Source organism: Muscardinus avellanarius, assembly GCF_963383645.1.
Source record: "Muscardinus avellanarius genome assembly, chromosome: 4".
In the NCBI taxonomy this organism is placed as follows: Eukaryota; Metazoa; Chordata; class Mammalia; order Rodentia; family Gliridae; genus Muscardinus; species Muscardinus avellanarius.
Genome location: NC_137789.1, coordinates 136,711,932 through 136,738,075, shown reverse-complemented (window position 1 = coordinate 136,738,075; position 26,144 = coordinate 136,711,932). Strand labels below are relative to the sequence as shown.

The 26,144-nt window shown below is 49.6% G+C and overlaps 1 protein-coding gene across 1 annotated transcript in view; it reads left to right on the top strand.

The window, feature by feature from the left end:
• Window positions 1-3,946: 3,946 nt before the first annotated feature.
• COL17A1 (collagen type XVII alpha 1 chain) overlaps window positions 3,947-26,144 on the top strand; it is a gene marked incomplete at its 5' end in the record, with an annotated part of 42,555 nt that continues 20,357 nt past the window's right edge. Inside the window, 21 exons of the mRNA XM_080694509.1 lie at window positions 3,947-3,998; window positions 6,751-6,795; window positions 7,759-7,863; window positions 9,121-9,252; window positions 11,240-11,287; window positions 12,407-12,442; window positions 12,906-12,953; window positions 14,356-14,499; window positions 15,784-15,942; window positions 16,541-16,612; window positions 17,971-18,042; window positions 18,788-18,856; window positions 20,184-20,345; window positions 20,716-20,796; window positions 22,054-22,098; window positions 23,263-23,463; window positions 23,888-24,109; window positions 24,416-24,445; window positions 24,804-24,830; window positions 25,459-25,485; window positions 25,589-25,651. Of these exons, the coding sequence (XP_080550635.1) occupies window positions 3,947-3,998; window positions 6,751-6,795; window positions 7,759-7,863; window positions 9,121-9,252; window positions 11,240-11,287; window positions 12,407-12,442; window positions 12,906-12,953; window positions 14,356-14,499; window positions 15,784-15,942; window positions 16,541-16,612; window positions 17,971-18,042; window positions 18,788-18,856; window positions 20,184-20,345; window positions 20,716-20,796; window positions 22,054-22,098; window positions 23,263-23,463; window positions 23,888-24,109; window positions 24,416-24,445; window positions 24,804-24,830; window positions 25,459-25,485; window positions 25,589-25,651 (1,840 nt within the window). The remainder of the gene's footprint in view (window positions 3,999-6,750; window positions 6,796-7,758; window positions 7,864-9,120; window positions 9,253-11,239; window positions 11,288-12,406; window positions 12,443-12,905; window positions 12,954-14,355; window positions 14,500-15,783; window positions 15,943-16,540; window positions 16,613-17,970; window positions 18,043-18,787; window positions 18,857-20,183; window positions 20,346-20,715; window positions 20,797-22,053; window positions 22,099-23,262; window positions 23,464-23,887; window positions 24,110-24,415; window positions 24,446-24,803; window positions 24,831-25,458; window positions 25,486-25,588; window positions 25,652-26,144) is intronic.

Below are 26,144 nucleotides of genomic sequence, written 5' to 3'. Positions count from 1 at the left end.
GGGAGAGGGAGAGGGAGAGGGAGAGGGAGAGGGAGAGGGAGAGAGGAGAGGAGAGGAGAGGAGAGGAGAGGAGAGGAGAGGGCATTATTTACCTGTAACCTCAGGCAGGGTCTATCCCAAGGGTGCCTTCCCTATGAGGGAAGATCCCAGGCTCTGAAGGATTTGAAGCTTTGTCTCTGGCATTTAGGGATTCGATGAAGGGCCTACAAATGCCTGTCTTTTTTTTTTTTTTTTGGTGGTACTGGGGTTCCTGGAAGCCCTTCTTCCTCCGGGCTACACTCCCAGACCTATTTTATATATTTTTTTGAAACAGGGTCTCTTATGCCAGCGCTGCTGGCTTCGAACCTGCGCGATCCTCCTGTCTCCGCCTCCCAAACGCGGGGATTACAAGCGTGCGCCACCACGCCCGGCTCTTTTTTTTTTTTTTTTTTTTTTTTTTGGTGGTACTGGGGTTCCTGGAAGCCCTTCTACCTCCGGGCTACACTCCCAGACCTATTTTTACATTTTTATTTGGAAACAGGGTCTCCTAAGCCAGCGCGCGCGGCTGGCTTCGAACCTGCGCGATCCTCCTGTCTCTGCCTCCCAAGCGCGGGGATTACAAGCGTGCGCCACCACGCCCGGCTAAATGCCTGTCATTTTTCTGGATACACAAAGAACAGGCAGAATTCATCAGGTTAGTTCTCTGGAGAATGAATTCTTACTGAACAGAGATATCATGCATCTGCCCTAATGGTTACAAGTGGAAATAAACCCAGCTAATCCCAGCAGTAAATTGCACTGAAGGATCAAGAATAAGCAATAACTCATGGGTAGTAAAAGTTTCCATGGATCATTACAAGCAGTCCCTTTCAGGATAATATTTCCTATCAATGCAGGTGCCATCCTACAGAGCCAGTCACCTCCCCACTGACAGCCAGGTGTGTCTGAATGTTTAATCTCCCCAAATGCTTCCTACTCCAGAGCTAATGGCCAGTGGAGGGGGCTTCAGAGGTCCCCAAAGCAATTAATGCACAGATTGCAAAGACTGAGTCCAGTTGCACATAGGCGTGCATGGAGTAGTCATCTAGGTGCAGCTGGGATGCAGAGGTAGTCAGAGGCCGGGTTTGGCTTTAATGAGGTGAGACTCCCTTATTAAGCTGTTTGTGAAGCCCTTCCTCTTAGCTCCAGGAAATATGCCTACAAAGACATTCTGTGGCAGCTCAGATCCAGCTAGAATATTTTCCATGATGCCTCATTCCTTGCCTAGAGCTACATTTAAGAAACACCAATGACCAAGAGGTTGGCACGGTCCACCAGCCCCTGAAGCTAACTCTGCCAATCTCGGTTAATTCCACCAAGGAGTTGCTCAGCTGGTCTCAAGTGGTCCTGGTTTTCAGCAGGGAAAGTCCCTCGAGGCCACAACTGGATGTACATAGGTGCTAGACACTTTTGCTTTTGTGGGACCCTCCCCCTGTTAAAAGAAAAACAATTTTTTTTCAGTTCTGTGGATTGAAGCTTAGGGTGTTCTACCACTGAGCTACATCTCCAGCCCTTTCCCCTCTTTTTAAATTTTGGATTGAGGATAGAAGAACCCAGAGACATTCTACCTCTAAGTTATTCCCCATCCCTATTTAGTTAAATCAATTAAAGTATTATTATTGTTGTTGTTGTTGTTGTTGTTATTATTATTATTATTATTATTATTATTATTATGCTGAGGATTGAACCCAGGGGCATTCTACCTCCAATCCACACTCCCAGTTCTTTTTATTTTTTATTTTGAAACAAAGTGTTGCTAGGTTCCTAAGAGTCTCACTACATTGCTGAGGCTGTCTTCAAACCTTTGATCCTCCTATCTCAGCCTCCCACATACTGAGATTACAGGTGTGCGACACCATACCTGGCTTAGTTTTTACTTTTAGAGAGGGACTTACTAAGTTGCTAATGGCCCTGCTGAGTTGCTGAGGCTGTCCCTTGAACCTGCGATCCTCCTGTCTTAGCCTCCTAAGTTCTAAGATGACAGACATGTGCCACCATGTTGGGCCTCTTTTTTCTTTATATACTTTATTTGGAAACAGGATCTCACTAAGTTGCAGAGGGCCTCACTAAGTAGCTGAGGCTGGCTTCGAACCTGTGTGATCCTCCTGACTCAGCCTCCTAAGTGTGGAGATTACAAGCATGTGCCACCACGCCCGGCCCTTTGTTGTTGTTTTGAGACAGAAATTTTTCAGGCTGGCCACAAACTTGCGATCCTCCTGCTTCAGCATCCCTCCCCCTGCCCCCAGTAGTTGGGATTACAGGTCTATCCTAACACATCTGGCAAAAAAAATGAAAATAGCTTTAAAGCCAGGTATGGGGATGTGTACCCATAATCCCAGCTATTCCAGAAGCTGAGGAAGTAGGATCACAAGTTCTAGTTCAGACTGGACAACTTAGTGAGACTGTCTCAAAATTTTAAAAACTGAAAACATTTTTTAAAAAGCTGGGTATATTAAATCCCCAATACCACAAAAATAAAAATTAAAAAAATACAGCTGCATTGGCATAGAGAAGAATATATTTAAGATTAGATTATGTTCACTTTTTCTGATTTTAAAGGAAACTAAGACTTTTTAATGTCTTAAAATTGGACATTAGCCAGGCGTGGTGGTGCATGCTTGTAATCCCTGCGCTTGGGAGGCTGAGACAGGAGGCTTACACAGGTTCGAAGCCAGCCTCAGCTACTTAGTGAGGCTGTCAGCAATTTAGTGAGACCCTGTTTCCAAATAATATAGAAAGTAGGCCTGGGAGTATAGCCCGGAGGTAGAAAGCCTCTGGGTTCCACCCCCAATACCACCCCCCCAAAAAATTTGGACATTAAATTTATTTATTTATTTATTGGTGCTACTGGGGTTCCTGGAAGCCCTTCTACTTCCGGGATATACTCCCAGACCTATTTTATAATTTGGAAACAGGGTCTCTTAAGTCAGCGAGGCTGGCTCCGAACCAGCACGATCCTCCTGTCTCCGCCTTAGTTGGCAAGAGTACTTGCTGAGGCTGTTCTCCAACCTGGGATCCTCCTGTCTCGGCCTCCCAAGTACTGGGATTACAAGCCTGCACCACCATGCCCATTTCATCTCTTTTTCCTACTATGTCTACATATGAGTCCTTGAGAGCTGGTTTGTTATGAAGAGAAAGCTGCCTACTCTGCAAAGGGTAAAGTCCCATGCGAGTATGCCAGTTAAGAGCTTTTATGCCGACTTAAGTCCATCAAGCACCATTCTTACATCCAAACTCTATTTAAATAACACAGTATGAGCATCTTACATCCCCAAAGTTCCATAAAGACTACAGAATCCCACGGACACACCAAAGCGAACTAGTTGCTAGCACTAAGTGCCTTCACAGTTATCTTTCAGCTACTTAGTACCTTGCCAAAGAATAGAGTTTTTATAGTTCAAGGAAGGTCAGGGTATGGCAGGTGCCATGCAAGCCCTCTGCTGCTCAGCAGAGGGAAGTCTGATCTATGAGATTCTAAAGAATAACATCCCAGTGCAGCCGGGTGTGGTGGCACACACTTGTAATCCCCGCTTGGGAGGCGGAGACAGGAGGATCGCGCAGGTTCGAAGCCAGCCTCACTGGCTTAAGAGATCCTGTTTCCAAATAAAAAAATATTAAAAAAATAGGTCTGGGAGTGTAGCCCGGTGGTAGAAGGGCTTCCAGGAACCCCAGTACCACAAAAAAAGAAAGATCCCAGTACAAAGGAACAGAACCCAAAGTGGAACTAGTAAATTCTGTCTCTTACAACTAAGGGCAAGAAATAGAAATGCATCTTTTTTTTTAATGTGCACAAAAAATAATTATGCTTTGAATCCTAGGAATTATGTTTTTGGTTCTCTGCTAGAATAGCAGGAACCTACTTGCCAAAAGCAACGGTAAGGTACGTGGCTATTCATGGTTTCTGACTTTTCACACAGGTGGCTATGGTATGGATGTAACCAAGAAAAACAAACGAGACGGCACTGAAGTCACTGAAAGAAGTAAGAGCTGAATGTTGGTGTATAATTGTTTCATTATAAAACTAATTATCCGGGCATAGTAGGAGCACACCTATAATCTCAGGAGTTGGGAGGCTCAGATAGGAAGATCACAGGTTTGAGGCCAACCTGAGCAACTTGGTGGGACCCTGTTTCAAAAAAATAAGGTCTGGGGGTACAGCTCAGAAGTAGAATGCCCCAAGTTTAATCCTCAGTACCAGAACAAAGTAATTAAAGTGAGAACAGAATAAATAAAACGTCCATAATCCTACCACAACCACTATAGCACATTTCAAATGTGTTCCACCAGGCGTGGTGGCGCACGCTTGTAATCCCAGTACTTGGGAGGCTGAGACAGGAGGATCGCGGTTTGCAGCCAGCCTCAGCTACTAGTGAGATCCTTTGCAACTCGGTGAGACCCTGCTTCAAAATAAAGAATAAAAAAAAGGGCTAGAGGGGTTTAGCTTGGAGGTATAATGCCGCTGGGTCCAATCCCTGTACTGCAAAAAAAAAAAAAGTGTTTCTAAAAGAACTTTATTAATTTTTATAAGAGGTTTTGGGTTTTATTTTAACACACTTATAATCAAAATCAGCCCTTGTTGGTTTTTATTTTAACGCCTATAATCAAAATTAGTCCTTTGGGTTTCCTCTTCCAACATGAAAATACAGTAATAAAAAACCCATTGTCACATATAGTTTTCATGACCAACATTTTATTTTATTTTGTTTTAGTTTTGGGCTGGGAATGGAACCCAGGGGCATTCCACCTCCACGCTATGCCCCCAGCCTTATTTTTTATTCTTTATTTTGAAACAGGGTCTCACTAGTTGCAAAGGGCCTCACTAAGTAGTAGCTGAGGCTGTCCGCAAACCGCAATCCTCTGGTCTCACCCTCCCAAATGCTGGGATTACAAGCGTGCACCACTGTGCCCATCTCTTCATGACCAACATTTTTAGTGACTACATAATGTTCTGCTAAATAAATTCACCCATTTATTTAACCGTTTTTCTATTTAAAGATATAAGGCAACAGAAATCTCCAGGTATAGTTATTGCAGGGACTATGTTGAAATTACACTGGTATTACTGCTGAAGTCTACACCAAAAATTGAAAACAGATAAATTTATTTCATGAAACTCTCCAAATGATAAATTTAGAGACATTTAAACTCTCCCCCTAGCAACTCTAAATTGGGGGACTGTTTTACACCTCTACCTGCGGGCGTGTGAGCGTGCACGCCTCACAGATACACGCATGCATGCACACACAGGGAAGTCTGCTTTTAAAGACCAGATAGACCTTTACACCCAACAGCCAGGGAGGGATAGTGCTTGCCATGTTCAGACGCAATGATCCTGCCCTGCTGTGGTTTTGGAGACACCCCCCCCCCATGCCTCACACTGCTGCAGGGGAGAGACTGAGTCTACTCTGAGGACACAGAGCCCTGCGGAAACACTGATCACTCAGATCTACAGACTCAGCTGTTTGTTTGTTTGTTTGTTTGTTTGTTTGTTTGTTGTGGTATTGGGGATTGAACCCAGGGACAGTCTACCTCTGAGCTATACTCTCAGCCCTATTTCTTATTCTTTATTTGGAAACAAGGTCGCACTAAGTTACCGAGAGCTTCACTAAGTAGCTGAGGCTGGCTGCAAACCTGTGATCCTCCTGTCTCAGCCTCCCAAGTACTAGGATTACAGCCCCAGCTAAGAAACTGAGTTCTAGGGGCCAAATAGACTGCTTGTTCAGGGTTGTCTCTGAGGTTCATCCATCACGGATTTCAACAAGTGGCAAGCATGGCTTGCTCAGACCCCCTCCTCCCCTTGCACACACAGGCCCGCACTGAGCACTGAAAAATGAGCCACGATGCCCTGAAATGCCCCACCTTCAGCAAGAGGCACACAGTGAAATCAGCCAGAGTGCTGGCTCCAGGAGGCCTAGGGGCCTTAGTGAAGGAACAGGGCAGGGAGACTGTAACTTGAGACAAAAAGAGCTGGCCCTCTTTCAAAGTTAAATCTAAGCCAGGCATGGTGGTGCATGCTTTTAATCGCAGTACTTGGGAGGCTGAGACAGGAGGATTGAAGGTTCGAAATAAAAAGGGCTGGGGGTGTAGCTTGGAGGTAGAAAGCCCCTGGGTTCAATCCCCAGTAAATAAATAAATAAATAAATAAATAAATAAAGCCAAAGTCAAGCCTGGACTATAGTCCACAGTCATTGAAACCTTGACACCAAGACAACTCATTTTTCTTTTTTATTTTTTCTTTCTTTTTTTTTTTTTTTGTGGTACTGGGGTTCCTGGAAGCCCTTCTACCTCCGGGCTACACTCCCAGACCTATTTTTACATTTTTATTTGGAAACAGGTTCTCCTAAGCCAGCACGTGGCTGGCTTTGAACCTGCGTGATCCTCCTGTCTCTACTTCCCAAGTGTGGGGATTACAAGCGTGCGCCACCACGCCCGGCTCAAGACAACTCATTTTTCAAATCAGTGCATAACTGCTTTGGATCCAAAGAGATCAATTTATTCTGCAGGCACCCTGAGCCTGCAGGCATGCGTACGTACACACCTCAGGGTGCCTGGAGAGTAAGTGCTTGTATCTTCATATACAGTGAGTCGGATCACATACCTTAAGGCACAAGTGTGCAAAATTCTGTGTTGAACTTAAGTTAATACACTTATGACAGATAGGAGGCTTGCCCACATACAGAGGTGTCAGTATGTTCCTTAAGATCTCTCTCTTTTTTTCCTTTTCTTTTCTAGTAATCACTGAAACAGTAACTACAAGACTTACATCCTTACCACCAAGTAAGTGACTACCTGCAACTTTCTTCTCAGCAGGTCATAAGTGAAGGCCAGACATCATGGAGCTCACTCTCCTGTTGAGTGAATTCCAAATATTCAATATATATGTTTGATCACAGCTATATTGACATTGACTTATACACCCCCAATCAACTCTTTTGAGGTGTGTGATTTGCTGGTCTTCAGTCTATTTAGAGTTGGGTGGACGTTGCTGAGGTCTAACTTTAGAGCATTCCCATTCCTCCTCCAAACAGGACACCTCTGGCCATGAGAAGTTACTCTCGTTCTTCTTTTCCTCTCTCCCTAGTTCCCAGAAACCACTAATCTATTTTTTGTCTCTGCAGATTTGCCTATTCTAGACGCTAAAATATGCGAAATCCTAACCTTCCTGAGTGTAGAGTAGCTTGACACCTGCCAGGCTTCCATTTCACTCTGCTTTTTCCCAGGAGCTCCTCGGGTTTAGAGAATCCCGTAATAGACAGGGAGCCCCAAAGCCACCCTGCAGCTCTCCGGAGCCTGCTGGCTGGGATGGAGAGAGCCACGCATCAGCCGGCAAGGCCGGAAGCGGGGATGGGCTGCCAGGTGGAACCCAGAGTTGCCATGGTGCCTCCCTAGCAGCTGCTGTGTCCTGGCCCTGCCTGTTTAGGCATTTGAAAAGAGCAAGCCCATCGCAGGCCTGGGCTCCAGGAGCGGCCATCACTTGGCTGCCTTGCCCAAGATATACACACTTCTAATGAGTAACTGGCTCTGCTCTCTGCAGAAGGCCTTCCTTTAGATCAGGAGGGACATTCACCCACTCCAGAGGTTGGCAGCAAAGCCATGCTGGAGCACAGCAGCTGGCACCCTGTAGCTTAGATGGAGGGGGACCCGACAGGAGGATCCCAGTGAGAAGCGTTAGAAGGGGGCCAGGGTATGGGGCACCCTGACTCCACCCTGAGACTGTCGTCTGCTTTTTGATTCCGGCAGAAGGGAGCACCAGCAATGGCTACGCTAAGACAGGCTCTCTTGGTGGAGGGAGCCGGACAGAGAAACAGAGCCTGACTCATGGCAGCAGCGGCTACATCAACTCGAGTGAGTGCCGGCTGGAGCCAGGGGGTGGGGAGGGGGGGAGAGAGGGAGCGGGAGCCCTGTCATCCATTCCAAGTGCCCTAAATAGTTATCGAAATGACATGGTCCAGGGAGGCTGCCACTTTTAAATCATCAGCATGCAAAACCAACTTAAAATGGGACTGATTTTCAACTAAGTTCGCAATATTAACAGCTGTCATTAGTTAAGGCTTCGTGAGTAGGTAACCATTTTCCCACTGAACCATTCTCTTTAAGCTATCTCTTTTAAGGAAGGATGTGCACATTTAGGGTTTGTGACTTGAATGAACAAAAGTAAGCTTAGGTTTGGTGGTGTGTGCCTGTAATCCCAGTGCTGGAGAGGCTGAGACCAGAGGCTCACAGGTTTGAGGACAGCCTCAGCAACTAAGTAAGACCCTGAATCAAAATAAAAAATAAGGCCGGGTGTGGTGGCACATACCTGTAATCCCTATATTCGGAAGGCTGAGACAGGAGGCTCACAGGTTTGAGGACAGCCTCAGCAAATAGGGAGATGCATCAACCTAGTAAGAAAAAAAAATTGGGCTGGGTGTAGCTCAAAGGTAGAATTCTTCTGGGTTCAATCCCCAGTACCACAATAAATAAATAAATATTAAAAATAAAAAGGGCTACAGGTGTAACTCAAAGGTAGAATGCCTATGGGTTCAAACACCAGTACCAAAGTAATAATAATAATAATAATAATAATAATAATAATAGCAACAACAAGCTCAGAGAATCTGATGACAGGCAATCTCACACAAGGCTCCACTGGACAGGCGTCCAGTGCCAGCCTATTACAGGCCTACTGTTCCCTGTGAAATACTCTTTCAAAAGAAAACTATACAAAGCGAAGCAGGGGAAAAGAAAATGAAAACAAGAGCACATGTGTAACACCTGAGGCCATTAAAATATAGTAAAACTACCAAGGAAAACCCAAGACAAAAGGAGGCGAGGTGGCCAAGAGAAACACGTGCCCTGCCTGTCGAAGGGCGTCTCACAGCAGAGCATATTGGAGTCATCCGCGCAATGTCCTGGGACCGAAGGGCAGGTCCTGGAGAAACATCCTGCCCAAGCCTGGCCGTTTCTGAGCGCTGTCACTACGCACACGAGGGGCATCCTGCCTTCCTGCGTCTTCTGCCCCTCCCGCAGCCCCACCGAGCTGTGGGCTGCCTGTGTGTTCTTGGTTAGTATCACTGGATCTTGATACCGTTTGATTCATGTCTGCTGATGTACCACTTGCAGGCGGAAGCATCCGAGGCCATGCCTCCACCTCCAGTTACAGGAGGGCTCACTCGCCTGCCTCCACTCTGCCCCACTCACCAGGCTCCACCTTTGAAAGGAAAACTCACGTAACCCGCCATGGAACATATGAAGGTATCGGTCCCACAAACCATGGGAACTGCTCTCTTCCCCCCAGAATTCACCTGGCTTCACCTGTCTGCACCCTACCCCCGTCTGTCTCCCAACTCCACCTTCGTTTCTTTTATAGGACCCCTATTACTTGAAGATTCCTTCCCCCTCATTCATTCATCCACATAGTCACTTTTTCAACGCGTGTCTTATGATGTGTTTAGCGCTGTATGGGGCACCTCACTGGGTGATTAAGGGAGTCAGACATGGATCTTTAAGGAGCCTATATAGTCTGACAGACAAGCTATAATGCAGACTAGAAGGCAATTGTCACCTTCAGCTGAGGAAGCCAGGGAAGACTTGATGGAGAAGGAGGCATCTGAGCTGAGCCTGATGTGAAGGATTTTGACACCCAGGGATGGAGAGATGGGGCAGTCCAGGCTGGGGGAGCAGCCACCTCAGCAAGGCCTGTGTAGAAGCAGCATGGAACATATGAAGGTACCAGTCATAGCAGTTCTTATGTGAAGGGAAGAGGGGTCCACGTTCGGTGCGAGAATAGACGTTCAGACTTTATTCCACACATGATGGGAAGGAAGCCACGGAGGCTTTTGAGTAAAAGAGCCCATCATATTTGAGGTCCAAGACTAGAACTCTGGAAACTGTGTGCAGGAAAGATCGGTGAGAAAGGACTACACACAGGTAACAAGTTAAAATGAATCTGCAATAGCCCAGAGGAGGGCAGTGTGGGCTGGGACTAAGTTGGTAGCCGTGGGGGGATGAGCAGGAAATGAGAGATTTTAGAGGTAGAACTGACAGGTTTGGCAATTGATAAAATTCTAAGAGAAACAGGAAGCAGCAGTTCCACTGAGGTGACAAATTCAAACAGGGCACCCCGGTGAAGGGCCACGCTTGGGTGACCTCAGTCACTTGGTTCTGAGCTTGACTCCCTGCCCAGCTCTGGGGCGAGGACAGCAGGCAGGTGGGAGAGACACAAAACTGGAGGTCCCAGCGCAGAAGTGCTGGAGGAAGCTGAAATACTCAAGTGGCTTGCCAAAGAAGAGAGTATCAAAGCAGGATGGAGCCAAGCAAGACAAAGCCAGGAGACAAGGGCGGGGTGGGGAGAAGAAAGGACCAGAGAACAAAGAAAGAGGGTAGAGAGTGGTCGAGGGTGTGGGGAGACCAGTAACGCGCAGCCACATTGAAGAAATGCCCGGGGTAGAGACAAGGACTGTGGAGGAAGAAACCAGGGCTCCATGACGAAGGTCACACGAGTCCTGGTGATCTTCAGGAGCAGTGAGTGGGAAACAAACACGCCAGATGACTGACAGGTCTAATAGTGAGGGGAGTGCCAGAGATGGGCAAGAAAGGCGGGAGGACTGGGCATCCTGGTCAGTGATTAAATGGGCTGGCGTCCCGACTCAGAGAACCCATTCCATCGGCGCAGGATGAGAGCTGCCAGGGACTTGGGGGATGCCCAAAATCCAGCCAAGGTGTCTTGCAATCCACTGAGCTTCCTGATCTTAGATCTGAGCAGGGGTCTACTGTGCCTGCATTTTAGCAGAGTCCACATTAGAGAAAAGCAGCTTCACAACGTCAGAGAGCGCCCCGGTTGCAAAGGGACATTAGTTCAGGGATCGGTCATGAGCACTGCACTGGTACAGGACAAAGCTGGATAACATGACAGGACAAAAAAAAAAAAAGGAGGAAAGAAAGGGAGGCAGGAAGGAAAGGAAGGAGGGACAACCAACAACCTCCATCTCTCCTCTGCTCATCTGCTGCCCTCTCTGAAGTAGATCGGTGACCGGGATGAGGCCCTGCAACCCGCAAATCCATGAGGTGGCTAAATGGCGAGCCTGCTTCAGTGGACGTATCCGCTGAAGAGCTCAGCCCGCTCCCTCCTGGGACACCTTGGGCCATGGAGATTCACAAAGAAGTGGCCAGCGCCACCCCCTCTCTGGGAAGCCTTAAGGCCAAGGTAGCCGTCTGTACTAATGTTTCATCCCCTCTGCAGGGAGCTCCAGCGGCAACTCTTCCCCGGAGTACCCTCGGAAGGAATTCGGTATGTGTTCCCTTATTCTCAAATGCACACTGAGAACATGCCTGGGGGGCAGGGTGGGGGGGCAGGGGACATCATGAGCTGCTTCTTCTCAAGGAATTGACCTCACTGGACCTGTTGTCCCCTCGTTCTTCATCCTGAAACAACTTAAGGGGACTCTCATCACGTTAACTTGCAGTCACAGCATTTGCTCGTGACACTTAACATGGCAAGCTGTTTACACAAGGCTCATGCTTGGACAGACATCCCCTGAGGCCGGGCCATAATTTTAGGGATTCTTCCTGCCACTAAATGCACAGAGACCTGCCAGCAAAGAGCAGCAGTCACCGCACACAAATGCCCAGCGTCACAGCACCTCCACTAGGGAGCGCGGCAAGGGCCACAGTGTGTGCCTGGCGACACCTTACACATGTCTTCACTTGGCCTTAAGTCTTTGGTCCATGGATCTCATTGTGCACAAGAATTGAGGATATGACCACAGATTATATAGTGATTATAATTTTATTTGTTACTTATGGTGGGGAAATCAAGGCAGATTCTAATAAAAAAAAAACTTCAAGGGAAAATTTGGAAGCATTTTGATCCATTAAATTAGCGTAGTCAGCCAGTCCAAATGGATCATGCTCCCAAATAGATGACCTTAGCTAACAACACTTTGTCACCTAATTTAACGTTCATTTAGTGACTTTAACACCCTAAATATGTTTTATTTCGGTTTTGCAAATTGTCCTCTGCCATTTAGCTCTGTGGTCTGCATTTACGAGTTATCCACTGTATAGAAAGACCCCTATCTGGATTTTAGATACACTATAACAATATTCTACTCATAGCCGACTAGCGGTGCACACTTGTAATCCCAGTTCCTGGGAGGCTAAGAAGGGAGAACTACAGGTTCGAGGACAGCCTCAGCAGGTAGCAAGATGCAGCAACCTAGCGAGACCCTGTTTCAAGCTAAAAAATAAAATGGGGCTCGGGGTGTGGCTCAGAAGTAGAATTCCCTTGGGTTCAATTCCCCAATACACCCCACACAAATACACCCCCAAATATATCTACCTTCATGTCAAAAGGATTCAGCCTGCCACTTTCCATATATGCCTAAGATCACATTTCTCTGTTTCTCAGCATCTTCTTCGACCAGAGGACGGAGCCAAACGCGAGGTGAGTGCCATCGCTGGGCTCAGCTCCATTCATTCAACTAGTACTTCCTGAGTCGCCAATTTGTGTGCCAGGAAGGGCGAGGAGTGCAGACTAACAGATAGGGCATGGTTTCTGCTATGCAGTAAACACTACTGGCTTTAGAACTCTCTCACCAGTGCCTGAGAGACCACTGAGAAAGGAGAGGCGCTTCTGGCAATTGTGAAGTGGACGGTGGGGAAGGGGGTGGCCGGTGCTGAGTGAGGGAGCCGCCTTGCAGGTGCCTGGGCATGTACAGTTGGCAGGTGGGTGAGGAGAGGGATGTTCCTTTCTTAGGAGCACTCTTCTTGGGACACTTGTCTTTCTGGTTCCAAGACGCAGAAATCTCAGAGTAGTTCAAAGATTCATCTGCTAATCAGAGCTCAGTGTCAGGAGCTATGACCCAGGCCCCTTCATTCACAGCCTCTTCTTCTCTTTCCCTGTACAGAAAGCGAAATTCGAGTTCGACTGCAGAGTGCATCCCCATCTACTAGATGTAAGTGGCCACAGTGTTGCTGCAAAGGATCTAGGAAGCCTTGAAATTTAAGTCACATATGAATGTAGCATAATGTTGGAATTATGGGTACAACTGTGGGGTGTGTGTGTGTGTGTGTGTGTGTGTTCACATGCTCAGTCATAAAACATCTGTGGGTCGGACCCTAGGCTGGGTGCTGGGATTAAGTCACTAAGCCCTGGTCCTTGCTGCTTAGAATCTCATGGACTAGTGGGGAGATGGGAAACCAGCCAGCCATCGCAGCTCAGTGGCGAGGGAGCAGAGAAGAGCAGCTCTCCACCAGCCCAGGGAGATGGGAACGGCACAGGAGCCAGAGAGGCCTTCCTGGGTTAGATGCCACCCGAAGGAAGATACAAGAGGGCATCAGAGTTTGGCTCAGAGGATGTAACCAGCATGAGGCATTCAAGGAACACTTCAGCACAGTGGAAGAGTTCAGATTAGAGAAGAGTGAGAAGTAGAATATACGAATGGTTTGAATTTCATCTCAAAGCCCCGGGTCTCTGTGCACTGGCTGTCAGGCTCCTGTTGCCCTTGTTAGAGGTTATTTGACAACAGTTCAAAGTAAGCCCAACTTTCAGAGCAGAGACCAGGTGCAAGGAATAGAAGGAAGACCTGGGTCAGTGGCTCAGGACTAGAGGCCGGGTTTTGCCCACAAAGCTTAGCAGCTGGGGTCCTCGGATTTGGCTCCAGGCCTGACACCTGCATGCCAGAGTTCTTCCAGGTTGGAGGTGCCGCGTTTCCAGGTTGAGGATGAAGCTTTCCAGGGGCAGAGAAGGGAGGGAGGGAAAGGCCCAGCACCTGTCATTGGCAAAGCCGCCTGTGCCTTCCATGCATCGCCTTGGCGTGAGGCCTCCCTTCTCTCCCGCCTCCTGCTTTGGGAGGAGGAGCTTACTCCAATTAGTTCACCTTGCTACAAATAATATCAGCCTGACAGGCTTGAAATGAAATCACACAGGAGTACAACATAATGTTTTAAGAGTTATGGGCCACGTGTTCCTTTTGACACTCATGCAGACAATGTCAGGACCTGACATAAGGCACCTTCTGCAGGGGAAGAAACTGTTTCAAAGCACCTGATTCTCTAACTGCCTGATCCCAGGTGATGGTCCTCCAGCCACAGAATCTTCCCTGTGGTATCCGATGAGGTCTAATTAGATATCTCCCAAGGATTATGACCTCTTATTCAAGGCATTATGTTTATGAAGTTGTTAGTATTACAAAGTATCAGATTGATAAGTATTGTATGTTGGCAAAATGCAAAAATTATAAGGCTAATCCAAAACACCCTGGTGTGTGAAGTAGACACCGTCAACATTCCTCCCACTGCAGCTGCACTTGGGAAAGAATCCTGGGCCTGATGGAAAGGTTTGGGGTTCTCCCACAGGGACAGAACTGGATGAGGTTAAGCGTTTGCTCAAGGGGAGCCGATCAGCAAGTGCCAGTCCCACCCGGAACTCCTCCAACACACTCCCCATCCCCAAGAAAGGCACCGTGGAGACCAAAATGGTGACCTCAAGCTCCCAATCAGGTAAGCCCAACAGCCCCCGGCTGCCATGGAGGGCGGCAGCTTTACCTTGGCTGGGAATTCACCTGCACCCTGGCGGAAAGTGCAGGCGATCCCCAAGGCTTGCTTGAGCTGAGCACCCACTCTTCCAGCAGCGTGAACAGGTGGGCTACCTTCTTCTTCCTGTCCCGCATGTGTGTGGTAGCCCAGCTCAGCCCTTCAGAGTCTCCCCCGGTGGGTCCTGACAGTTGGCTGTGTAGGCCAGGCTCTCCAGGTGAAGAGTCTAGGGGAAGTTGTGGTGTTTTCATTCTTTCTCTAAGGCATATACAAGATGTGTCTCCTCTCTGCCAAGCGCCAGGCACTGAGGAAAAGCAATGGACAAGAGAGACATGGCTCTCTTGGGGGCCTCTGGGGGCAGTGAGACAGGAAACCCAGAGGTCTCAATCAAGAAGGATGAGGGTGTTCCGGTGCTAACCTCGTGCAAGGGAGGCGCGCAGCTGATGGGAAGACAAGCGGGCAGACCTTTTTGGAGGGAGGTGTGGAAAGAAGCCAAGCCTGCTCTGACATAAAGCTTTCCTCTCATTCACTCCGGGGCGCAGGGAACCCCAGAGACTGCAAGCTCTGATCTTCCTTTATTTTTCTTTTAAAACCAAGCCCGAGGGCACTTTTTTGCCCTGCTGGCTAGCTCACTCTCACGGAATGATTAGGGCAGAGCTGGCACCAGATTTGAAGAATTTTTTTTTTAAAAGCCTTCTCAGAGGCAGAGTGCCCTTGAGTCTGGTTGGCAGATAGGAATGTTTTAGGAGGGTTTAGCAGAGATGGCTTCCACTGTACAGGGTGACCCCAGACCCCAAGCTCCCCTGCCAGACACACCCCGCCCTTGCCACGGCGGCTGGAAGTCCACCGTGAGATTCACTTTGGGGTCTAATTTGTTGCTCACTGGCATCTCCGAAGATGGAGGAGCCATGGAAGAGTTAGGAGGAAGACTATTGGTGGGGACAGCCCACCAAGGGATGATGAGCGCACTTAGAAGAAATGAGTGGACCCCAAGGCAAAAGTAATCTACTTTGAATTTCATCAAGAGCTGGCAAGCATTTCTAAGCCAAGAAAACAAGTCTTCACCAGCTCTGAAATTTCACTCAGACGTGGAATGACTAACCGCCGCAGGCTGCCCGGGCTGAAGGAGTCCCCGAGAGGCCTTCAGTGCCAACATCAGGAAAGTCCCAGGAAGCCGAGCCAGCCAGGTTCCCCCAGTGGGAAAGTGCGGGTCTGTCTCTCACTGGGGTGTGTGTATGGTTTCGTTCCCAGTGTCAGGCACCTACGACACAGCCATCCTGGATGCCAACCTTCCCTCCCATGTGTGGTCCTCCACCTTGCCCGCGGGGTCCTCCATGGGTACCTATCACAACAACGTGACCACCCAGAGCTCATCCCTCCTCAACACCAACGCCTACTCCGCAGGATCAGGTAGGTGGCGAGCTGTGCACGCTTCTTCTCACCCACAAAACCACAGCCTTCACACCGCTACCCTGGAGTCCAGTGCCCTGTGGACACTTGCCCTTTCCAGGGCTTCCTGGAGAGGTTTTCTATAACCAGGTGTCCCAAAAGTTTCCCACAGGAATTTTCAGTTTAATTCGATCTAGAAGGTATTTCTTCTGGTAGGTTTCACATGCAAAGGAACACGCAGCACAGGGTGTCAGGGAAAATACAAGGGAAAAGAACTCAGACGGGATACAGGAGACCCAGCATCATTAAATGAGAGTCGACTGAGGGGTCTTGAGCAAGGCATTTACTATTTCTGAGATTTAACAAGAAAGACTTTGGCTGGACCCACTGTCTACTAATAACCAAAGATGACTGGTTAGCCAGGCCCAATATACATCGCAATGTTTGTTTCTCTGCTGGAAAGCAACCAAATTAAGTTTTTTTCTAAAAAAAAATTTCAAAAATTAACAAAATATACAAACCCAATCCTGGCACTTCTGGTACATCCACGGTCTCCTAGTCTCTGCCCCTGCTCTTGGCTGGACACCCTTCTCACCCGCCTTCCCTGACCCCCCTGCAGTGTTTGGAGTTCCAAATAACATGGCGTCCTGTTCTTCCACCCTGCACCCTGGACTCAGCGCCTGCTCCTCAGGTCAGTGCCACCATCCTGAATTGCCTTTTCCAAGCTGTTTGCTTAAAAACGTAAGGATGCTCTTTGCTGAGGAGGAAAGCAGAATGGCGTCTGAAGATGTCCTTTCTGCCTTGAGTGTGAAGGGCAGCTCAGAGGCAGAGGGCGCAGTTAGAAGGCAGCAGCCCCTGCCATCAGTCAACAGATAGAGCAGAGCGAAGGACCCCAAGGGGCGGTGCTCGGGGAGGAGGCCGAAGCCCGCACTCACAGGCGTATTCTGTGCTGGTCCCTTTATTTTCTGGGAGAGTTAGAGAAACTGAAGGGGCTCAGTGAGTCATAGCTCTGGACATTTTCAGAATGAAAAGCGTCGATCATTTGGAAGGACTTCACTTCAGATCTTAGTTTTAATTTTAGTATTTCATTGGAGCAACTACATTGGAGCAAATGTTACTACTTAGCTGCTGATACAAAATGTCTGGCCATTTAAAAAATATTTATTCATTTTTCTACATATATCATAATAATCTATATGGAAATAAGTTACCAGCCATACCTTTTTTTTTTCTGCCTTCTTTCTGGGATATTGCAGCTAATAAATATAACCGCATAGCTCTTCTTTACTTACTTGTCTGGTATAGCCATAAGTATAATCTCCGCCATCAGATTTCTAATACCTCCAGTTGCCCAGAGTCCCACAAAACCCAGGAGATTCTACTTCATGTTTGCTTTTTTTTAACCTTTGCTATTTTGTTTTGTAAAGACCTAGCTGAGCCAGGGCCCCCAGGAAAGGGACACAGATACTGGACCCATGATCTTGTGCCCAAAACACTGGATAAGATGGAGGAACAGAAGATGTGGCGAGGGAGGAATGGGCTCCTGGACATTGTTAACAAACAAATAAACAAGGAGCCTTGGAACCCACAATGGGGGTGAGGGGGGTTTATGTGTTTGAGTCTGGAAAAGAAAGAATGGAGGGAAAACTAGGAGTCTGCAAGCTAGTGCCTCTCAGCCCCAAAGCCTCCGTATGTGTGCATAGTCCCCACATGTGCACCCAGCCAGCCCAGGGTGCTGCAGGGAATGAGAACCCCCTGGGATATTTGGGGATTTTGAGGGTTACAGCAATGTTTGTCAGACCCTGTGTGAACTTCTGCTATTACGTCATGTGGACCTAACTACTCAGCCAGTTGAGCTGTTGGTAAAACTTGGCCTGGTTGAGGGTGGGGGCATAAAAAATGGCCATGTCACTAGATCCCCGTGTGGGATCTAAGTTTGGGTGCCAGTCATCTGCAAAGGCATATGCCATAAAAATGGTTTGGGGGCTCCAGGAGGCTTCCTGAAGCCAAGGATGCCCTGTTGTCACCTGCCCCCACTCCTTCTTCCAGTGTTCGGCATGCAGAACAACCTGGCCCCCAGCTCGTCTGCTCTGTCCCATGGCACGGCCACCACTTCCACAGGTGGGTAACTGAGTTTGGAGCTTTGGGCAAGGAAGTGAAACTTGTTTGAAGCTACAACTCACACTCACCCTTGTCAACAACTGAATTAGAAGGAGCAAAGGGCTCCTGAAAAGCAATGGACCTTTTCCCAAAATAGCCTCCTCCCCCACTTAAAGATTCCAGTCTTGATCCTTTGCTGGCAGGGACATGAGTTAAATGTCAATGGTATCTACACCCTGCAATGGCACTTGTGTGTCCCTATGTATCTCACAGCCCAGCGGGTCAGCTCACCACTTACTGCCTGACTGTCCACTGTCACCACAAATCTATTAGCTGGTTGGCTTTGTGGTGCACCCCCTCCCCAGGCTACTACCCCTGCACAAACTTAGGGGGCGGAGTTCAGATGGAAGAGATATGAGCCTCCACCCTTGCCTTCAGCTTGCCTACTGTTAAGTTATAGTAGAAAATGTAATGCGGCCAAACACGGAGGGATTACGGGAACTCACCAATGCCCCTGTGGGGCAGAAGGAAAGGAGACGTGTAACATCTAAGCGGACTCGGTGTAACAGCCCTACGAGGATGAGGAAGATTATACCCAAGGATGTTCCATCTAAGCCTTCATGGCTACCATGGCCGGAGAGGGTGGATCTCGTCGGCTCTATCTCACTGGGGAGACCGCCTCTCTGCCAGAGCTAATCAGGCTGCTCCTGCTGTAGGAGACACCCTCCCACGCCAGCCCGGCTCACCCGTGGTTCCTCTCTTGCAGCCTATGGTGTGAAGAAGAACATGCCCCAGAGCCCTGCCGTCGTGAGCACCGGCGTGTCCACCTCTGCTGGTGAGAGCTGCTCCGAGCTGTGGGGTCTGGTTGGGCATAGCGGGGCACATCGAGAGGACTGCCCAGCTGTGATGCAGGACACACTAGAGGAAAGGGGGGAACCCACGGGCATTCTGAGACCCGCAAACACAATTCACCCCAAAGGTCCCTGGAGGTTTCTGTAAGTGTGGAAGGGAACGTCCCTGAATGTACCTTGGCCTTCCTGCCTGAGGGGGCCAGGAGTCCACCCTCCACACCCGCCTGGGGGCTGGCACTCACACCCCAGCTACAGCCCTCGTCCGCAACCCCTTGGCCTTCTCCTGTAGCCCAGCCTAAGAGGCAGGGAACCCCTCAGAAGCTGCCAGAACCCTCCCTACGTCCCGTAGAATCTCCAGCAACTTGGGCTCAACCACACAACGAGCTGTTTACTCCATTGCCCGGATTCTGCTGTATTTCCTCCCACTCAGCAACAACTATTTCCTCCTCCTCCTCCTCCTCCTCCTCCTCCTCCTCCTCCTCCTCCTCCTGTGGTACTGGGGATTAAACCCTGGATCTAGCACTTTCTAGGCAAGTGCTTTATCACTGAACTACAACCCCAGCTCTTTTTTATTTTGAAAGAGAGTCTCACTAAGTTACTGAGGCTGGCCTCAAATGTACGATACTCCTACCTTAGCCTCCTGAGTTACCGTGATTACAGGCATGCACCACCATGCTTATTTGTTTAAAAAAAAAAAAGACAAAGAAAAACACAAAATTTACTGAGCACCTGTTTTATATGGGACAGACACTGTCCTAAGTGCTGGAAGAGACAATGGAGACGACAGGATAGACTCCTGCGCTCCCCAAGCTGCCACCACCACGGGAGCTAACAGACAACAAACACCAACACAAAGTAGACAAGATAGTTGACGCTGATTTTTAAAGAAACAATAAGTGACAGGTAGAGACGGGCGTGTGAGGGGGGAGTGGATGCTTTAGATAGGGTGGTCAGGAAAAGCCTCTCCATGAGGTTAAACTAGCCCACCACCTGACACACGGGGCTTCTACTCCTTTAGTAAAGGTCCTGTACCTCCAGGCAGGGAGGCAGCCACCTGGAGCGGCCACCAGCACATTTGCCATTGCTCAACCTCCTGTGGCCAGACCCAGCCAGGCGGGCAGGGGTGTCCTTGGTCCCCAGGATTCTTTATAGCACCACTGTCAGCGAGAACAGGAGACTCTCACATGCGTCCACTGGTATCTTTCTTTTCCCTCATCCCCTTTTCTTCCTCCTTCCTCTTCTGGCCATTTCTTTCCTCCCCCTTCTCCGGGCACCTTTCCCTTCCTCCTCACCGGCCTCTTGCCTCCCCAGCCTGCACCAGCAGCGTCCAGAGTGATGACCTGTTGCACAAGGACTGTAAGTTTCTGATTCTGGAGAAAGACAATGTGCCTGCCAAGAAGGAGATGGAGCTGCTGATCATGACCAAGGACAGCGGAAAGGTCTTCACTGCCTCCCCCGCCAGCATCGCTGCAAGTACGCCAGCGCCCAAGAGCCGGGCTTCGGAATAAAGGCAGATAGCGTATCCAACCAAATGTCCTAGCAAGGTGGCTTGAACCGTGAAGCCACAGCCATACCATTCCAGTGAAAAATGCCTGCCTGAGCAGAGCCGTGTGGGGTCTGCCCTGAATGCAGACAAGCCAGGAAAAGTCAGGCAAAGAGCTCCCGGGGATCTGTGGGCAACATCAGTGCTAACCATGAGCACAGATGCAGGAGGTTCACCCCAGCAAAGCTGGGCTCCCTCCAGCCGGGGCTGACCTTGATCTGCCCAGGCAGGAAGGAGATAAGGGGCCGCTTGAGAGGGGTGGGAGACAACACACCAGATTATCATGGGTTCTGTGCGCAGCTTCTTTTTCAGAAGACACCCTGAAAAAAGAAAAGCAGGCTGCCTATGCTGCTGACACCTGTCTGAAAACAGAAGTTAATGGTAAGAACAAACCTGGCCATCTTCCCCCTGGACTTCAGCCAAGCCACAGTTCATTTCTTTGTCTTCTGGGGCCTTGATACTCAAAGTGTGGTCCAAAGGTCAGCAGCATCGTCTGTGTCTGGGAGTGTGTTAGAAATGCAAAACTCGCCCCACCCCTCCATGAGTAGGAAAACACACTTGAACAAGTTCTCCAGGTCACTAGTGTTGTGCACCATGTTGAAGAAAAGGCTTCCTGTCATGTTTACAGTTGCATTTTTCTCACTTTATTAGTCCTCTCATAATTTTCAAAACTTACAGAAAATGCTTTGAAAAAGCACTGGTTAGCTTTATTCATTTTTTTTTCTTCCAAATATCTGGATTCTTTCTTCTGTAATCACATTTCTTCTCAAGGTCCCATGGAATCTTTTCAAAATCCTGATTTCAAAGAGGTCAAAGAGTAAAGGAAGGGAAAGGTTAAGTCATTTTACAACATTTTAAAGTAAATGCAAACTAGGTTAGTTAACATCCTGGTCAGGTGGGAGACTGTAACATGGTTCCATACTGAAATATGGTAGGGATAGAGCCAAGGCTAAGGAGTCAAAGTCCCGTTTTAGAATCTGATAAGAATCATGGGTAAATTTCCTCCAAATTCCACACATATCCACAAATACTCAAACAGCAGCAGAGGGCCACAAATAGCCCTCCTTTAATGCCTGTTCTTGCCATGGTCCCTATTATCCTTCACCCCAGGTGCACAACCTGTGTTCAGAGTCCCTTAGCAAGAAATCAGAGCTGGGCTGTAGATGTAGCTCAGAGGTAGAGCACCTGCTTAGCATGTGAGAGGCTTGTGTTCTATCCCCAGCAGGAAAGAGAGAAAGAAGGAAGCAGGAAAGGAAAGGAAGGAAGGAAGGAAGGAAGGAAGGAAGAAGAGAGAAAGAAATGAATGTGTCATTTCCCATAAGCGTATATATTGTTTGAATAAACAATGACCTTCCAAAAATGTACTCAGGTTTAACGATTTAAGGTAGTAAAAGAGTTAAAACACTATGCTTTCTTCCACCACTAATTTTCTGGCCAAGCCAAGTCTTCATCAATGCAATTGTTGCAAATACCGGATTCCTGAAGGCTGAGTTACATTGCTCAAGTCTGAACTGTTGTTTTACAAGGTGCCTGGAGGGCAAATTTACCTAAAGCCACGCCTAAAAACATTGCAAGGGGCAGGTTTGGGGGCTCCTCTGGTTTAAAAGCTCGGGTCCCAACTTGTGTTTGTCTTTTTAGGAGACATGAAGACCATGTCCACAAAGGGCAAGGCCACCTCCGCAGGTAGGTGAGAACAGGAGATCCTGCAGGGATGGGCTCCCAGGGGCCGGGTATGCTTAGTGATTATGGCTCCCTGAGCAGAACCAGTGCATCCATGAGCCACCCAGCTCTGGCTCCCTAAAGGCACAGGGGGAGCAGGATAAAGTGTGGGAGCACGCAGACTGTGGCTACCAGCGGCCACAGAAGGTATTTAGCCCAAGGGATGTTGCTTTGCAGACCCACCAGCCCTAATTGGCAGCCACTATAGGCCCTAGTATCCAGGGCTCCTACCAGAATAAGACTGACAGAACAGTGCTACTCTGGGTCTCTCCAGAACCTCCCACATGGGCCCAGGCTGAGTCTAAACCATGCACACTCCAACCTCTAAATTTCTTCACCTCCTCTCCCCACCTGTGATAGAAGCACATCTTTGCAGAAGAACTGCAAAACCTTTTCTCTTAAAGCAAAGTTTTAGGTTTACCCAGTGCTGAGTGTAATTGTAGGTTCTATGGGGATCCCATGCCGGGCTGTGGCAGCTGAGACGGAGGTGGGCATGCATTCGGTTGAGGCCTAATCAGACGCAGCAAGTTGAGGCTGATCCATGTAAAGTTTGCAATAATAACAGCTTTTAAACTCCCTACTATGATCTATGTCCTCTGCTGATGACAAGCTTGGTCACATTTCATTCAGCAATCATCTTGTGCAGTAGGTCATCTTTTAACGTCATTTTAGGAAGAGAAAACAGAAAGGTCGCCAGGTGTGGTGGTGCACATCTGTAATCACACTCCTCGGGAGGCTGAGACAGGAGGATTGCAGGTTTGAAGCCAGCCTCAGCAATGTAGTGAGGCTCTCAGCAGCTTAGCAAGACCCTGTTTCCAAATGAAAAATAAAATCAATCTGGGGTGTAGCTCAGAGGTAGAAGTCCCCTTTGTTTAATCCCTAGCACCAAAAAACAAAAAACAAAAAACTGAAAGGTTAAATGACCCCATCAGGGGCACACAGCTGGAGCCCAGGATTGTCAGACTTCTGCTCCTCATCAGCCATGGTCCTGTGCTTGTGCTGACGGAGCTGCACAAAAAGAGCCAAAGACTCTTGACTTTTTTCCCAGAAGTCACCCAAGTCCATAAAATCCCAAGGGAAAGGGCAGGAATCGCCTGTATCCATCTAACTTCCCCGTCTCTTCCACAGAAATCCATGGCTATGACCACGGAGGTGGTGGTGGAGGCCGAGGTGGCGGCGGTGGCGGCGGCGGAGGCAGCGGCGGCGTGTGGGGTGGCGCACCTGCCTGGTGCCCCTGCGGCTCCTGCTGTAGCTGGTGGAAATGGCTGCTGGGCCTGCTGCTCACCTGGCTGCTGCTTCTGGGGCTACTCTTTGGCCTCATTGCTCTGGGTGTGTGCAAAGCCCCAGGGCAGGCTGCACAGTGGTGGGAGACCCCAAGCCCACTGCCCTTTGGAAGGGTGGGCATCGATGAGGGGTCCTGAGTGTGGGCCCAGTGGCTTGAGACATGGGTGCTGACCCATCCCTGCAGATGCAGAAGCTGAGCCCTGGGAGGCGCCTGGCTGAGTCCCGCAGCTGCTGAGGGGGAGCCAGGATTCTCAGGCAGCTCTGTGCCTGCGGCAGCTGTTGTATGCATTTGGCTCCCCTTAGCAATGAGGTCATGCCAGGCTTTGGGAGGGCGTTGAGGAGCTGATCCTCCTGGAGGCCACACCAGCTGCCTCCGCATGAGTCTTGCAGGGAAACGCGCGCAGCGGCAGGAAGCGCCGGGCAGACTCCCCTGGGCCCTTGCTGACAGCTCCGGGTCTGTTGGTTCCAGCGGAGGAGGTGAGGAAGCTGAAGGCCCGCGTGGACGATCTGGAGAGGAGCAGGGGCAGCGTGCTGTACTACGAGGATAAGGCGGACAGGAGCAGCAGGGACAAGCTCCTGGGCGCAGCGCCGGCTGCGGGAGGTGGCCTGGATAAAGCAGGGCTGGACGGCCCCAGCCAGGAGGCGCTCTGGTTATTTGTGAGGAACAAGCTGATGCTGGAGCAGGAGAACGGTGAGCCTTTGTTGCTTTGCCTCGGGGTGCATGAGCTTGTATGCCGGGGCCACCGCTCAGCCGGCTCTCAGCCTCTCTCCAGCGGTCATCCTCTCCAGAGCCCCGAGAGGCAGGAGGCACCAGGACTGGGGTCCCATTTTACTACCGGGAAAACTGAGTCCTGGAGAGAACTCCCCCAGCTCATTGTGCCAGCCCAGCTTAGATTCCAATTCCCAGTCCCAGCCTCGGTTCCTCCCTGCTGCTCTTATATGTGTAAAAGGGGCATGGAAAATGTGACCCTGGCTCAGGATCTACTTTCTGTTGTAGGAAATCTCCGAGGAAGCCCTGGCCCTAAAGGTACTGTGATGCACCAAGTCCTTCCCTGCTCTCCTTCCTGCAGTCGGAGGTAGATTTTCTGGGTGGACTGGAAAACTTATTTTCCCTTTCTTTTAATTGGAGGGATGAAGAGCTGAGGGACCTTATGGTATCTGCTGGGAAGGCTGAGAACTGGCTTTAGAGTCAGAAGATCGTAGCATGGGAAGGGGCCTAGGCAGCACCTAGGAGGGGCCCATGGACGTGCCCAAGTGCCGCAGATGGAGACAGGGGGGTAGGGGGGCGCACCGCCACCCCCTCACCTTGACATAAGGCTCAAATATTGTCAAGTGGCTGTGAAACTTCCTCCCCCTCTCACAGCTTTCAAACTTTCTGATTTTAGGTGACATGGGAAGTCAAGGCCCTAAAGGTAAGTATGATGTGGACTTTTTTTAACCTTAAGTATTAGCAAGGGTTGATGGTTTAAAGCTATCAGCAAGGGTCAGAAAGCCCAGCTCACACTGAGAAACGCCGTTTGACAATGCCTGAGATAAATGCATGGTGAGGACAGGGAGGAAGAGGAGGAGGAGGAGGCTTCCAACCCTGTCTCCCCACTGGACACAGAGCAGTTCTCCTTGGTCCATCTGATGGGGTGGTAAACTTCAGAGTGTATAAGAGTTGCCAGAAGATTCTGAGCCCCACTCCCGGGGCCTCTGATTCCTCAGGTGTGGAGGGGGTCAGGAGTCTTCAGTCACCCCAGGTGTTTCTGGGGTACACAGTCCACACTAAGGACCACCATGCGAGATGACAGGGCATCCCTCTGACCCCAGGTTCACCCCACTTCCTAAGAGGGGTTGGGCTCCTCCACTTCCTGTTCCCTTGTGATTCCCTGCCCACACCCCCTCTCTCCACATACCCGAGGCACTGCCCAGCCCCTCCCAAGACTCCAGCCTGCAGCCTGCATCCCTTCTCATCCCACTGGGGACAGCAGCTGATGGGTCCAGAGCCCTTGAACTGCTTGTCCTCTGGCTGACATCTCTTTCCCTTTGTTCCCGCAGGAGACCGAGGGCTCCCCGGGACTCCAGGTGTGTAACCCCAGTGCCCTCCCGTGCTGCTGGTGTGTGGCGGGGAGTGCTCGCTGTGGTGTCCAAAGGAAATATGAGCTGGGCTCTTCTTGTGTATCCACAGGTATCCCTGGTCCCTTGGGCCACCCAGGTCCCGAAGGACCAAAGGGACAAAAAGGCAGTGTGGGTAAGAGCCACTTTTCCTATTACTTATTCCCTCATTTGTTTGTGCATTAAGCATTCATTAAGTGCCTGCTGCATGCCAGGCCCTGTTTTAGGAGAGGTCAGTGAACATACTCAAGAAGCCCATGCTATCACGGGGCTTCCTTTCGGGTGGGGGAGGAAGACTAAGCAGGGTAAATAGTGAGGTGTGTCGCAGTTAGGGGGCCAGTGTGAAAGGGGCAAGACAGGGCCTGGCGGGACACTGGGAGCCAGTGCTGAGAGCGGGTTGAATACGGAGCTCAGCGGGCAGGCTTGAGGGAGGGGGAGCCAGGTACACACCTGAGGAAGCAGTCCCAGCAGAGGGCAGCCAGCCAGGGGCAAGCTGGAGAAGCCAAACGGATGGCGAGGGCGTGAGGGGGAGGGGTGGGGGGCTCTGAAGCTAGAGCAAGGGCATCAGCTTTTACTCTGAGTCGAGAAGCATGTTGGGACAGAATCTATGTACATTCTCAGAGTCTCTC